The sequence below is a fragment of the Nyctereutes procyonoides genome, unplaced genomic scaffold, assembly GCF_905146905.1.
Source record: "Nyctereutes procyonoides isolate TBG_1078 unplaced genomic scaffold, NYPRO_anot_genome, whole genome shotgun sequence".
Classification (NCBI taxonomy): domain Eukaryota; kingdom Metazoa; phylum Chordata; class Mammalia; order Carnivora; family Canidae; genus Nyctereutes; species Nyctereutes procyonoides.
The window spans coordinates 11,280,065-11,295,949 of record NW_026575042.1 but is presented as its reverse complement, the minus strand read 5'-3'; the positions used below and the strand labels follow the sequence as shown (position 1 = coordinate 11,295,949).

General features: G+C 38.1%; 1 protein-coding gene and 1 pseudogene across 1 annotated transcript in view; both read left to right on the top strand.

Moving 5' to 3' along the window:
* Window positions 1-15,885, top strand: part of ULK4 (unc-51 like kinase 4) — a 590,170-nt gene that overhangs the window by 205,306 nt on the left and 368,979 nt on the right. Inside the window, exons 23-25 of the mRNA XM_055321719.1 lie at window positions 10,833-10,966; window positions 12,550-12,671; window positions 13,036-13,092. Of these exons, the coding sequence (XP_055177694.1) occupies window positions 10,833-10,966; window positions 12,550-12,671; window positions 13,036-13,092 (313 nt within the window). The remainder of the gene's footprint in view (window positions 1-10,832; window positions 10,967-12,549; window positions 12,672-13,035; window positions 13,093-15,885) is intronic.
* On the top strand, window positions 782-1,441 carry LOC129507354 (60S ribosomal protein L10a-like; annotated as a pseudogene).

Genomic DNA, 15,885 nt, shown 5'->3' with positions numbered 1-15,885 from the left:
AACTGAAAAATAAAATAACTGAAAGTAGGAGCTCAGTGGATTAGACACAGCTGAAGAGAGAATTAATCTGCTGAAGTGAGGGGGGATCAGGATAGAGAGATAGGATAGAAAACATGGAGAAGAACAGAAGAGATAGGGGGAAGGCAGTGGGAGATGGTTTTTACAATAGATGGTGCTGGATTATTTTGGATATCAGTTTATAGAGAGTGTATTAAGTTACACTGTACAAAAATGTCAATTCTGGTAGATTGCATGTATAATATAAAAATGTTACTTAAACAATAAAGCTTCCAATAGATAGCAAATATCTTCATGACCTTGGAGTAGACCAAGATTTTTTAATAGGACACAAAAGCACTATCAGGAAGGAAAACATTGATAGATTAGATTACCTTAAAATTAGGAACTTCTGTTCATCAAAAGGCATCATTAAGAGAATAACAAGATAAGACATAGGGTACAGGGAGGTATTTGTCATACATATAATCAACAATGGGCTCTTAATTACAATCTCTAAAGAACTGAAAGGGGATTACCCAATAGGAAAATGAACACAGAGGGTACCTGGGTGGCTCAGTTAAGTGTCTGCCTTTGACTCAGGTTGTGATCTCCACCCTCCACCTGGGATGGAGCCCCACATCACACTCCCTGCTCAGCGGGAAGCTTGCTTCTCCCTCTCCCTCTGGTCCTCCTCCCTGCTTGTTTTCTGTCTGTCTCAAATAATAATAAAATCTTTTTTAAAAAAGGGCTCTCTTTTCCGGTTACTGTGGCGTGAGCTACCATGAGCAGCGAAGTCTCCCGCAACACCCTGTACAAGGCGGTGCGGGAGGTCCTGCACGGGAACCAGTGCAAGTGCCGGAAGTTTCTGGAGGTGGTGGAGCTGCATCAGCCTGAAGAACTATGACCCTCAGAAGGACAAATGCTTCTCGGGCACCGTGAGGCTTAAGTCCACCCCCTGCCCTAAGTTCTCCGTGTGTGTTTTGGGGGAGCAGCAGCACTGTGATGAGGCCAAGGCAGTGGATATTCCCCACATGGACATTGAGGTGCTGAAGAAACTCAACAAGAATAAAAAAAAAAAAAAAAAACTAGTCAAGAAGTTGGCCAAGAAGTATGTTGCCTTTTTGGCTTCAGAATCTCTGATCAAGCAGATCCCATGAATCCTGGGTCCAGGCCTGAATAAATCTGGCAAGTTCCCTTCCTTGCTGACCCACAGTGAGAACATGGTGGCCAAAGTGGATGAAGTGAAGTCCACCATCAAATTCCAGATGAAGAAGGTGCTATGTCTGGCAGTGGCTGTTGGCCACGTGAAGATGATAGATGATGAGCTCGTGTACAACATCCACTTAGCTGTCAATTTCCTAGTGTCATTGCTCAAGAAGAATCGGCAAAATGGGCTTTATACATCAAGAGCACCATGGGCAAGCCCCAGCGCCTTTACTAAGACACAGTTTAATAAATCCTAGTCCTACCGTTAAAAATTAATTAAAATAATAAAATAAAATTAAAAAAATAATTTAATTAAAAATGAACATAAGACTTAAACAGGAAGTTTACAAAAGTCATTTCCAAGTGGCCATTTAACACACAAAAAGATGCATAACCTTGTTAGTCATCAGGAAAATTCAGTTGGATTGTGATGACATACCAATGGATACCCACCAGAATGGCTCTAATTATAGAGCCTGATCATGCAGATTTTGGCAAAAATGTAGAGAAACTATAATTCTTATATTTGCCTCTTGGAATGTAAATTTTCCTAAGAATCAGTTTGGAAAACTGATCAACAGCTGTGTCTACTGAACTGAATCTAGGAATACTTTGTGATCCAGCAATTTTGCTTACAGGTGTAGACCCAATAGAAATGCTTACATGTGCCAGCATAAGATATTCTTAGCACTGTTCATAAATTGAAACAGCTCCAACATCCATCAGCAATGAATAAATTGTGGTAGGTCCATATACTGGAATACTATACAACAATGAAAAAGAGTACATACAGATGAATATCAGCAAATATATAATGTCAAGCAAAATCATACCTGCAGATAAGTGGCAGTGTTTGGTCTGGTCATAGTTAAGAGTTGAAGGAATGACAACCTGTTTTAGAAGTTCTCAGTACATGGACAAATTTTCTTGACTTTGAGTGTCACACTAAGATCGTCTGTGTAGGCATTTTTAAATGTGAAACTTCAGCATTAATATTTCTGATATGTTTGTCTTGGGCTATTTTTGCTAAAGAGCATAAAGAACATTCTAGTCATCAGCTGGAAGGCAGGGACCTGGCTGACAGAATCCTAGGAGCCTGTGTGGGGAAGGGGGCTGGAAGCCCTAGTGGGAACTCATTTAGTCTCTCCATGTTTGCACTTAGGCAGTGGTCTCATTGATTTGGTCTACTTTCTCCCAGTCTAGAAATATCCTGTTTTACTTTCTCTGGAGAATAAACCTCCAGATTTCAGTAAGTGCCTGGGTACAGTTCAGTGACAGTCACCTAGATTCATTGGGTGAGGGGGAGGTAATTCAGGGATCAGTTGCTTTTGAATCATATTTTGCCACATATTTGTTATTTTACTCTTCCTCTTTCACACTTAGTTTTAGAAGTGCCTTTTTAGTTAGTACCAGGCAAGTGGTTATCTACCTGAAAGAGTAATGGATTTGGATTCCTTCCCAATCCATATGATAAATCAGTTTCCAATGAATTGAAGACTCCAGTGGGATAGACCAAAAGAAGGAGAAGAAAGAAAAAGAAGAAAAAAGAAGGGGAAGAGGGTAAATCTAAACCATATAAATAATGCCTCTAAGTCAGTAACAAAAGATTGAAAACTCAGTGGGAAAATGAACAAAACACCTGAACAGGTATTTCACAAAAGAGGAAATATGAACAAAGAAATATGAAAATATGCTTACTGTGTTAATTAGGATGAAAATTCAAATGAAAACCACAAGATATAGATCGGTAAAGGTGAAATCTGACACCAGTAGATATCAATGAGCTTGTAACTCAGAGGCAACTCCTACCTGGCTGTTGGGAGTACATTGGGACAGCCACTTTGGGAAGCAGTGGGGCAGTGCAGTGATGTGGAACTTTCATGCTTCTGTTCCTATATACATACCTCAGCTACTCTTGCCCCTGTACTCCAGGAGATAGATGCAGCAGTGTTCACAGCAGAATGGTCTGTAAGAAAAAAAGCTGACAGCAGCCATAATGTCTTTTAGTAGAAGAGTGGGTAAATAAATAGCAGTACGTTCTGCATGTTCATTTAAAACAAAATGGACCTGATAGCTATTTTATTCCTTACGGGAAATGTTTACATTTTTTCTTAGATCAAAAGGAGTAGTAAAGTTTTAATGACCTGTATTTCCACATGTTTTACAGAAAGACAGCACACACTCTCTTATTGTAATCACTTGAGGCAGGGTTCCAAATGCAGAGGAAGCTAGAGGCAAGATTTTCTAACATGATGATTTGTGAGTAAGGGAGTAGGTTGAGTAGTAATTTGCCCTCTGGGATCCTTCTCTTAAGATCCATGCACTCAAGAGAGCAGTTTCTTGAGTTTGGTGGTAGGGGTAGCAATAATTATTAATATTAGTAATAACAATAATTAGTAGTACTGGCTACCATTTCTTGAGAATTGACTGTGTGTCCTACTCCAGGCTACTAGCTCATTGAATCCTCACAGCAGTCTCTTACAACACAGGCAGTATTATCTTATTTATAATTAAAGAACTGAAGCTTTTAAGAGTTTAATAAATTTGTTGAGGATCACAGTTTTAGATAGTGCTGCAGGGAATTATATACAGGTTTGGGTGATACCTCCATCTTAATATTGTTAGATGAAATAACCCTCCTGAAGGAAAGGAGAAAAAAAAAATCTAGAAATCATAATGGGCCAGGGACTGTAATAAACTTTTAGGGTACTGCTGTGGTACTATTGTTGGTCTACTACTTTTTTAAAAGTCATCTTGATACTTGGCACTATGAGAAAGCATATCTCTATAGATCTTACCAAGAGGAGTAGTCTCTTTGCCTGTACTTAGCATTATTTATCATTTGGCATCATTTGTGTTATTGAGAATTACATTACCTAAACAACTTTTCTGTCTTTTTTTTTTCCTAGTATAGTTGGCAAACAATGTTACATTAGTTTCAGGTAAACGACATAGTGATTCAGTAGCTCTGTACATTATCCTGTGCTCATCACAAGTGTAGCTCCCATCCGTTGCCATACAACACTTTTATGGCATCAGTGGCTATGTTCCCTATGCTGTGCTTTTTATTCCTGTGACTTAAAAAAATGGACTCTGTAGGATAATGATATTACTTCATGTTTGAGTAGATAACTTGTGTCCATGGTTCAAAAACCAAAAAAAAAAAAAAAAAATCAAAAGTGAGAGATACATTCCACCACATGTTCCATAGCCCCAGAGCACCATCATGCAAAATTAAGCATTATTAGTAGTTGCTTATGGTTTATGTTTCCTTCCAGAGTAGTTTCTATCCAAGCAAATGTGATGATAGATCTTATTTGTCTCTTTTTACACACAAAAAAACACTGTTTTGAACTTTGCTTGTTTTACTCAACAATTAATGTATCTTATATGTTGTTCTTTCCCTGTAGTATATAGAGAGCTTCCTTGGCTTTTTTGATAGTTACAGTATAATGATGGACCATATTTTATTCAATCAGCCCTCTTTTGTTTGGCATCTTCCTCCTCAGTATCTTCCTATTAAAGGCAGGAAAATATAAGTGTGTCACATGTATACAAGTATATATGTAATAATTTCTTCCTAGAGGCAGATTTGCTAGATTTTTAATTTTGAAGGTACTACCAACCTGCTCTCTATGGGATTTGTGTCGTTATACTTCCACCAGTAGTAGTACTAGGGTGTTGGTGTCCTCAAGTCTTGATGGTAGTCTTTGCTATCAAACTTTCTGCATTTGGCCATTTGAGGGCAAAAAAAAGAGTTATTTTAATATACAGTTAACCCTTGACCAACATGAGTTTGAACTGTGTGAGTCCACTTATATGCAGATTTTTTCAATAAGACTGGAAATTTTTTTGGAGATTTGTGAAAACTTGAAAAAACAGATGAAGCACATAGCATAAAAATGAAAAAATTGAGTATGTCATGAATGTATAAAATATATGTAGATACTAGTCTGTTTTATTATTTACTGCCATAAAATACATATAAATCTATCATAAAAAGTAGAAAAATTTGGAGCACTTGGTGGCTTCATTGGTTAAGTATCCAACTCCAGGTTTTGGTTCAAGTTGTGATCTTGATCCTAGGATTGAGCTCCTTTAGAGCTGTGTGCTCAGCAGGGAGTCTGCTTCCCCTTTTCTCCTGCCCTCTGCCCTTCCTCCCACTCATGTGTGTGCTCGCTCTCTCTCTAAAATAAGTAGATAAATATTTTTAAAAATATTAAAATTTATCAAAAGTTATACAGATTACACAGGGTGCCATTTGTAGTTGAGAGAAACAAATGTAATGATGCAGTATTAAATCATAGTGACATAAAATTAACTGTAGCACATATTGTATTATTGTAAGAATTTTGTAGCTACTTCCTTTTGCAGTTGCAGTGAGTTCAGGTGTTGAGAGTATCTGCTTAATGTCATGTGACACTAGTCTTCCGTGTTTGAGCAGCAGTTCATCTCTGAGGTAAATTGCATATCACAGTAAAGAGTGATTTATTGTGGTTCCAATATTAGTAATTTAGTTTTTTCAGGTGAGGGGATCAAAAATTTTATGTGGATTTTCAACTATGCCAGGGGAACCCCTACCTTGTTCAAGGGCCAACTGTACATTTCTCTTATTATAGGCAAAGTGTAACATCTCCTTGCTTGGGATATTTATATTATTTTCTCTGTGTACTACTTTTCCTATCCTTCATTTTTGTTTCTCTTGGCTTCTTAGTTTTATTCTAATTGATACCTGGGAGGCATATATATATATATATACACACACACACACACATATACATACAGGGATATAGATATATAGATATATATCTGTATATAGATACATATATATCTGTGTGTGTATGTATGTGTAAAATAACCTTTTGTGATATGAATTAGAAATATTTCCCCTAATTTATCTTTTTAAAAGAAATTCAGCTTTATTGAGGTATAAATGACATATAAAATTATATGATATTTAAAGTATAGATTGTGGTGATTTGATACATTGTGAAAGGACTCCCTCATCTAGCTAATTAACAAATTCACCACCTTGCAGATTTACCTTTTTTTTTTTTTGAGAGCATTTAAGTTCTACTCTCTTAGTAAATTTCAGTTATACAAGATAGTGTTCTCAACTATAGTCACCGTGTTTTACATTAGATCCCCTGACCTTATTGCTCTCATAGAGGAAAGTTGGTATCCTCTTACCTACCTCTCCTTATTACCCCCTACCTCCAGCATCTGGCAACTACATTTTCACTCTCAGTTTCTATGAGTGTGACTTTTTTTTGTTGTTGTTGTTTGTTTTTTTTAGATTCCACATAAAAGTGCTACCATGCAGTATTTTCTTTCTCTGGCTTATTTCACTTAGCACAGTACCCTCAAAATCCATCCATGTTGTCTCAGATGTCAGGATTTCCTTCTTATGCTGCATAATGTTCTATTGTATTTGTATACCACATCTTCTTTATCCATTCATCCTTTGATGAATCAAATGGGAGAATATTTTTCCCTCCTTTGTCTTTTGATTTTACTTATGGTATCTCTTCCTGAGAAAAAGCTCTTTTTAAAAATATTCATTTTCTACTTCTTATGTAAGCCAACAATATAAATGTCAAACACATCAAACAGTAGAATTAAGAAAAAGATCTTGAGAAAAGTAAAGACCAAAGAATTGCTTCAGAGAACTAGGTAAAGTCTTAGAGTACTTTCAACAGCAATATGTGTCTAGTCAGCTTAATACTTATGGGGCACTGATTTCATATCAGGAACTGTGCTTAGAAGTAGAAAGATGTGGTGAGCAAAATCAGATATAGTTCTTGCCCTAAGGTATTTTTGAATTTTCTGGGATGACAAACATTTTCAGATAATCAAAAATACATTATAAAATTGTACTTGGGTAAGAGCCTTCATGTATTCTGTGCTCTGAGACTATATCGTTGAGAGATTTAATTTAAGGGAAACATCATTGCAGTGAATGATGAAGTATGTGTAGGAGTTCACTGGCAAGGAGAGAATAGAAGGGCCCTGGAGGCAGAGAGGCAATACCTTGTTGCTGGGGAAGGGGGAGAGGGGCTGGAAGAAGACCAGTGTAACTGGAGAGGAAGAAAGTAAGCCAAAGCTGGAGATGTAGTCTGGGGCCAGACCTTATAGGTCTTGAAGATCATGATAGAGAGTTGTAAGAACACCCGTGTTAAGGACAGTGGGATTCCATTGAAAGACTTTATATGCAGGAGCAACTTGATGGGCAAGATCCACATAGATGTAGGGTGTATAAGGGTTAGAAGGATATATGGTAGCTCAGAGGCTACTATAGATGCCCAGGAGAAGGCAGTATGGAAGCTTGCACATGACTGGGAGTGGAAAAGTGTAAGGGAGCATTTAATGATTGACTTGGTGTGGGAAGTAAGAGGAAGGGAGGTAATAAGGATGACTCTTAGGTTTCTGGTTTGTTTGATAAGGTAGAGAGTGATGCCTTACATAATGGGACATTATGTTCTGAAAGACAACCAGGTTTGTTGGGATGATCATCATGTTTATCTGGGATATGTAGATTTTGAAATGCCTTTGAGACAAAAGCAAAAGTCAAATCAGCAGTGGGCTATATAATAGTCTGTAGCTTAGAGATCAGGTTTAGGCTGCAGATATGTAATTGGAAGATCAAATCATTGGTGGGAATGAGATTACCTGGGTCAAATGGTACTAAGAAAAGAGCAGTGGATCTAGAATCGAATCTTTTTTTGTTGTTGTTTTTTAGATTTTATTTATTCATGAGAGAGAGAAAGAGGCATAGACATAGGCAGAGGGAGAAGCAGGCTCCCTACGGGGAGCCTGATGTGGGACTCAATCCCAGGACCCCAGGATCATGACCTGAAGCAAAGGCAGATGCTTGACCGCTGAGCCACCCAGGGTCCCATAGAACTGAGTCTTGATAAACTTGAGCATTTAGCAGCATGGGTCAACCAAAGACATAGAGAAGGACCAACTAAAGAAGTTAGAGAAGAAAACTAGGAAAGTATGGTGTCATGATATATGGAGGAACAGGAGGAGTGACAACAGTGTTGAATGTTGTTGACAGGTATTCCCTGGATTTGATCTCATGGAGGTTGTCAGTGACCTTTAAGCAAGTGATGAGTAGTGCCCTTTTGAGTCAGACTTGGGTGGGTTGAATAATAAGTAGAAGGAGCTATGGAAGTGTTAGGTAGAGATTTCTCTTTAGAGGTTTGATAAGAAGGGGTCTAGAGAGGCAATGAGGAAGTTGCTAGAAGAACATGAAAAGTATTTTGTTAAATGAGAGAGAGTAAATATATAAAAGGGAAAATGAGTAATTGGCAGTTTTAAGGTTCTGAGAGGGTGAGAGAGAATGAAATCTAAAGCCTAGGGGGAAGAAGAGATAGGGCCATTGTTGGAATGGGAGGAAAGGCGGTTATGATGGAATGCACAGTAGGCGCACATATTGAGAATTAGGAAGGAGAGTTCCTTCATGATGCTTTCTATTTTCTTTGTACAATAGGAGGTAAAATCACTTGCTTAGAGTCTCATGAGAGAGTGAACACTTGGGGATGAAGAAAAGAAAAATTTGAAAATAGACTGAGAATATATTGACCAATGAAATGTAGTCAGATTGCTGATACTGCTCTGGGCCGTTCAGTAGTGGTGCCACACATTTATCGTAGAGTTTAGCTTCAGTAGCCTGCTCTCAGGCATCCAGAAAGCAGATCATTGGATTGATCCAGAGTTCATTTGGCTAGATGGCTGCAAAGGAAAGAGGACAAAAGAGTAATGAAATGATAGATGATGGGATATAATCGAAGTTGGAAGTAAGTGAAGAAAAGAGGAAGCTGATGGATTGGGAGAAAATGTCATGGATTCATTTAGAAGTTTCCCTGAAGTTGAGGAATGGTCACAGTGGAAGAATGTGCAAGTAGGATCAAGAGAGATTATGATTAGAGGGTATGTTTGAAATACTCATCTTGGAGAAGACGCCATAATCTTTCACTTCAGAAAAGCTGTTGGACAGATGGTAAGGCTGGGCAGGGAGATGTCAGGCAACCCCTCTGGCTGGCAGAAAAGGAAGATGAGTTTCCCCATCCTTGGTATTTTCAGGTCTCACTCCTTGGATTGGGCTGAGGGAACAGTGCCAAGTAGTTAAGAAGTTCTTGGAGTTGCTACTCTTGTCTTGGAAGTTCCCAGCCACAGTGATTGTGTGTTGCCTGTTCCTGGGGAGCTCCAGGCTGACTGGCTGAGCAGGCTGCTCCCAGGCATTGTAACACATCTCCTGAAGCTCTTAGATTCTACCTATCATGAAGTCATGGGGTCTCATTTCTGTGGTTTACTTATCATCAAGAAGTTTTGTGCTGTGAATTCTTTAAGTAGCATTGATACATTTTTGCTGATTCATGAGTATTTTCCCTGCATTTTGATTAGTGACTTGTATTTGTTAAAGTGTGGCTAGGATGGAAATCAAGGACTTGAACAGAAGATATTAACTGGCTGGTGGAAACATAAACTTGATTTGGTGTTGGCCATGTGTGTTCACTAGTAGAGCTCCAAGTAAAAATAGTAAAATAGCAAAATACATGACCAGATCTACGAAGAGCCACATGAATGCTAAGCATTATGATTTCAGTATTCTTTTTTTTTTATTTCAGTATTCTTTATATAAATATATATGTGTGTGTGTGTGTGTGTGTGTGTTGTGTGCAAAACCACCTCTTTCCAGTTGAGAGTAGGAGTTGGTTGGAAATCCTGAGAAGTAGAAGTTGTGTGGTATGAGTGAGGCCAATGAAGCTGGGAATGGGAAGAAGGACGATGACATGGGAGATATTAAGGGACTTTTATGTGATGAAATCAGTGAAATCACTGCCCTTTTGAGAATTGAAGTGAGTGGGCATTTGGGAGGGTACCTGGTGGGTCCAGTAAAGCAGATGAAATGTGAACCTAAAAGTTTTTGGGTACACCCTCAGTGTCTAGGGTGATGGTCCAATATGTTCCCAGGGTGTGGGCTAGGCACAGTTGGTCAGAGATTGATTTACTGAATGCCAGTGGGTTGAAGAAGTCATGTTTGTTAAATGTCAGAGATCATAAAACTAGGAGACAGAGGGACATGTGAAATCCAGATGTTTCGATATAGTGTGTGCTCTCTGTATCGCTCAGTGTTGAAATGAAACTTTTTTCTTTGGATTTACGTATACAATTTACCGAAGGAACTGGAATTCATGTGACTTGCCTGAGGTTCCAACAAAGTTTAGTACTGATGACCAACAGAAGTGCAGACAACTTGTGGTTCTACTTTGAATCTTTGAAACTTGAAGAGCAGTCTTCTGCCCAGATGCCTTTTTCTGTCTTTCATCTGTCATCTGAAGAATGTGGTTTCTTTTCACGGGCCAAGGCTAAATGAAATCAGGGCATTATTTTGTAATACACTGGCAGATACATCCAAAGTTGCCTTATTTTCTTACTGCATAAACGTTTAGATTTTTCTAAGGCAGAAATAGGTTGTGCCTGACAAATCGCAGCAAATCCAAATGTCAGCATGATTGGGACTGTGCCCCCTGGAAACACTTGCCTTGGCGGCATTTTCAGACAGATGCTATCAACTGTTTTATCATGAGAGGTAATCTTTTGCACTTTCCTGTATGTAGACTGGTGATGTACATCGAGAGAGACAGCAGAAAGACCACTCCAGGCAAGGAGCAGCAAAGCAGCAATGAATACCTGTCCAGATGCCTGGACCTTCTCATCCGTCACATCGTGCAGGAACTGCCGCGGATCCTGGGTAAATCAGAGGCTCATCCTTAGGCCGCTTGCTGCTTGCCTTTCTGTGCATGGCTTTTAGGTTTTGCCTCTTTTTTTTTTCTTGCTTCTTGCTTATCACAGGTGAGCATAGTGACACCTTTCCTTGATTGTGTAGTTTTAAGATATCAAGATTTGCTTTATCTGTTTTTACAATTATTTTGCATCGGTGGCATGACTCAGGCAACAAGCAGGCTAAAGGTTACCCTGAGGTTTTATCTGTGGTGAACTGGCAATTTTGGAAAATAAACACAAGGAAGGCACTCTAAGAGCTTGGAATTGGACTGATGCTTCTTATTTTGGGTAACTTTTCTCAAGATTTCTCTCTGCCTATTCTAAAGAAAAAAATTTTTCCTTCGGGTTACAGCCACACTCTTGTTTACCGTTAAAAGAGTTTAAAAATGCCATAGGCATTAGAGTTTAAATATTAAAGAATGTTTATATTCAATTCAAAGTTTACACATTGCTTTGGTTTGAAAAATTTTAAATAAAATTTCTAATAATTTGCAAAAGACATTTATTCCAGATAATCTCTTGTTTTCATTGTTATTTGGAGAAATTAAAATAATCTAAGGAATGCATACATTTTGTTTAAATCCCATTCCTTGCTTTTCCAGCAGATGTAGCTATATACCAGAAATGTTAAAAATGTTAAATTTGGTCCAAGCTCTTGTGGTAAAATATCTTTGGACTCAGAAATTTAGAGTATAAATCTGGATAATTAAAATATCTTCATGGCTGATTGACAGTATCTTTTTCCTCCTTACTAATATTTTGAGGTTTTTTTTTTTTTTTGTGTGTGTGTGTGTGTGTGTTAATGATTGAAAATAGAGCTTTTTTTTTTTTTTTAATTGTAACCTTTTATAAAACTTTGACTTGAAGGCTACAGTCTGGTCAAATGGTAGTTGAGTTTCTTTGTGCCAGACTCATCCTGTTTTAGGATGTGATGCTAAGATTCAGATGTCTACATCACAAGTTTTATTTATGATTGGACTTATCATCCAGTGGGAAGTTTCGGGAATTGATCTTTGTTTTGCTATCATCCTATTCTATTATTAAAAATTGCAATCTGTAATCTGTTCACTTATAATTTTTTTTTTAAGTAGACTGGACCTATAGTCCAATGTGGGGCTTAAACTCATGATCCTGAGGTCAAGATCTGTGCTGAGATTTCAGAGTCCGATGCATAACCAACTGAGCCACCAAGATACCCCTCACTTATAATTTCTGTTTATAGAAATGAGAAGTGCTTGTGGTTAAAATTTGGAAAAGACAAAAAAGGAAAAGGAAGAATAATCATATCTAAAACCATTACTATAAAATCGATTTAAAATTGCTAGATACTCCATTGCTAGATGGAGGAACCAGCTTGTATTCATTGTGTTCTCAGAGGCCACAGTTTTCTATTATAATCTTTCTGTGAATAAAATAACACAGCCCCTACCCACTTCTTTCATTTGGAGAGTAATTACCACAGCAATCCCATCAGTGTTCAGGCAGTGACTGGTGGTCCCTAAGTATTTGTGGTCTGTAATCTTCACATGTGCTCTGGGATCTGCTTTGCAGGTGACATTCTTAATGCCTTGGCCAATATTTCTGGTCGTAAACACCCTTCGACGGTCCAAGCAAAACAGCTGAAGTTGTATCTACCTCTGATGCCTATAGTGCTTCATCTCGTAACTTCTCAGGTACTGTCTTATTAGGAAGAAAAACATATAAATATGACTACCTTTTTGGTACACTGAATCTAAGAGACATCAACTCAGACAAAACATTTTCTTTCCTTTTTTTTTTCTTTTAAAGATTTACTTATTTATTCATGAGAGAGAGAGAGGGTGGGGGGGGGTGGGCAGAGACACAGGCAGAGGGAGAAGCAGGCTCCATGTAGGGAGCCTGATGCGGGACTTGATCCCGGGACTCCAGGGTCATGCCCTGGGCTGAAGGCAGGGACTAAACCGCTGAGCCAGGGATCCCTCTCAGATAAAACATTTTCATTTTGTTTTCTTATACCTGGCTTTCAGGATTTAATCTATGGAAACTCTCATCACACAGGTATTTCGACCTCAAGTTGTAACAGAAGAATTCCTTTTCAGTTATGGAACTCTTCTTGTGAGTAACACTGAATTTTTCACGTTCTTAATAAAAATGTGGCTGTCTCTACTGTTTGTGGAATTTGGTGTCAGAATGAAGTAATTTTAAAATCCTTGTGGTATTTATTTGTCTCTAGGGATGTGACCTTTTTATATTTTTATCTGTTGACTGTAATAAAATTTGACATTTGGAGAAAAAATACATTCTCTCCTGATAATGTATTTTGTTCAGATACTGCCCAAGTAGGGTAAATAAGTCCATAGAAAACACTCTCATAGGTTTTGGTACTAAACATTATGAAAAAATTTAAAATCATAAACCTGTTGAGAATGGAATGCTGGGAATATATTATCATCATTATTTACTTTGGCTTATGTTGTCCATTTATATGTAGTGTCTCTTTTCATGATGGCATTTCTCTCAGTTAAGCTTAATTTAACTTTTTCTTTAATTTTGATGAGATGAGTAGCAATGAAAAACAAATCATTATCCTATCTTTCACTTCATTTTTGCTTGCAAAAAATAATCTCTTTGTGGCTCATGAATTGTATTATTTTTTCCTTGTCTGGAATAATATATCATTGATGAAATGGGGTGCTACACAGAGAGGGAGTTAAGACATCTGTCATACGATATCTCCAGTCTTACCTTGATATTAATAACACTTAACTGAGATTTTCAAAACGCCATAGAGGTTTCTAGTTAAGATGAAGTCAACATCTCCATGTTGTTGTAAGTGTGGAATACAAAAAAAATGATTGTCCTCCACAAGTGAGAATGTAGTGTTCTAGAAGATTCATCATAGAGTAAAATATGAATTTTTGAAGTACAAATGTTGAGTGGAGGTCACTGATTTTTTAAGAAATGTGTTCAGACAATGCAGTTAGGGTTCTTTTGTTTTTCATACCAAATCTTTATCATCCTAAGTGCCTTGAATTCCAAGGTCTGCAAAGTACATAATTTCATTGTTGTGCATTCACAGATTTGCAATTACTAGAATTTCACTTACTATCTTATTTAATTTGCTTTTTAATCTGTTTTTAAGTCCAATATAGGTATCATCTTGGCATGACTGTAATTGATCCACTGCACTAAATTATTGTTGCCTGGAAATGGTAATTTTGCCCTTGTGGCCATCTTGGAATCTTTTGGCACAGTGTTTGTTTTTTTTGGGATGTGGATAATTGTCCTTGCTTGTTCTTTTATTTTTTTCTTCTGTGGAGTACTTTCCTCTTCCTACATTAACTGAGTACACTTTAGGTTTTCAAGGAACCAGCAAGTGTCTACAACCAGAAGTCTTTATGGACCTTCAGGAATTATATGTTTGTATTTTAGGGAGAACACATCTGCTCCATCTAATGCAATGCTCTGGACGAGGGAGGAGGCCACATTAAGGGGGAATCTCCTCATCTTCACTCATTGGGCAAACTCTGTGTGGTTGGAGAGGTAGTCTGTAGGGTCTCCTTAATAGGCCCTTTTAGGGAGTGGAAAATAACTTGCCTGATTGAAAGATAATTAGTATATTAAAAAATCCCTAACAGTTTTTTTCCTTGATAATGTCACTCAGGTAGATGGAATTTAGGCAAATAAAATGGAAAATATCTTTTGGCTTTTTTCAGGCTATTTTCCTAGTTTGGATCATGGCCAGTCCCAGAATTTTTTCATTATTTTTCTCATCACATCTGTTATTTGGCCTTAGCTATGTGTGCATTGTTCTTTTACTCAGTGTTGAAGGCTTTGATGAAAACCTAGTAAAAGGAAAGAGGTATTGACTAAAACGAGGAACCTGGATTTAGTTATCTCCAGACTTCTTGTGCATTTATTATCAACTGTTGAGTTGGTTGTACTTCTGTGAATTGATTCGTAATCTATCCAGAAGATGCCAAAGGTATCATGGAAGTCACAGTGCCCTACTGATGCCACCAGGCAAAGTCAACTCATCCAACAGTCTACTGCTTCTTAGAAATTCACAGTGCAGATTAGCATATTAAAGCCTCTTGAGTTTTGTGCTTTGAAATAATCTTTTTAAATTTTGCGTAGGCAAAAGTTTCCTGACCTTATTTGAGAGGGTTTGTTTTGTTTTGGCTTTTTGTCAGGGGAGAAGGGGGCTGCACAGGTCTATGTGTTCTATAGAGCAGTCTACACAATGGCTTCGTGAAACTGTCCAGAGCACAGGGCACCTTCTATCCTGGTGGCCTGAGGGGCCAGATCATTCTTGTGTATGTATTTACCACTGTGGGCTTTTTTTTTTTTTTTAAGATTTACTTTTTATTTATTCATGAGAGACACACAGAGAGGGGCAGAGACACAGGCAGAGGGAGAAGCAGGCTCCCTATGGGGAGCTCAATGTAGGACCCAATCCCAGGATTCTGGGATCATGGCCTGAGTTAGAGGCAGACACTCAACCGTTGAGTCATCCAGGCACCCCAGCACTGTGTTTTGAAAACCTTGTTGTTCTATCTGGAGATAAATATTATTTTCAACATTTTTCAAAATGTATCTGGTAGAGTAGCTTAATTTGCCTAAATTTGAGGTATTCAAGTGTGGCTCATCTTTATTTATTTTATTTTATTTTTAAAAAACATTTTATTTATTTATTCCTGAGAAAGAAAGAGAGAGAGAGAGAAGCAGAGACACAGGCAGAGGGAGGAGCAGGCTCCATGCAGGGAGCCCGATGTGGGACTCAATCCTGGGACCCCAGGGTCACGCCCTGGGCCAAAGGTGGCGCTAAACCGCCGAGTCACTCAGGGCTGACCGTGGCTCATCTTTAGTAGTTGTGTCCAGTGGCAGCAAGTTGTTGCCCAGAACTTT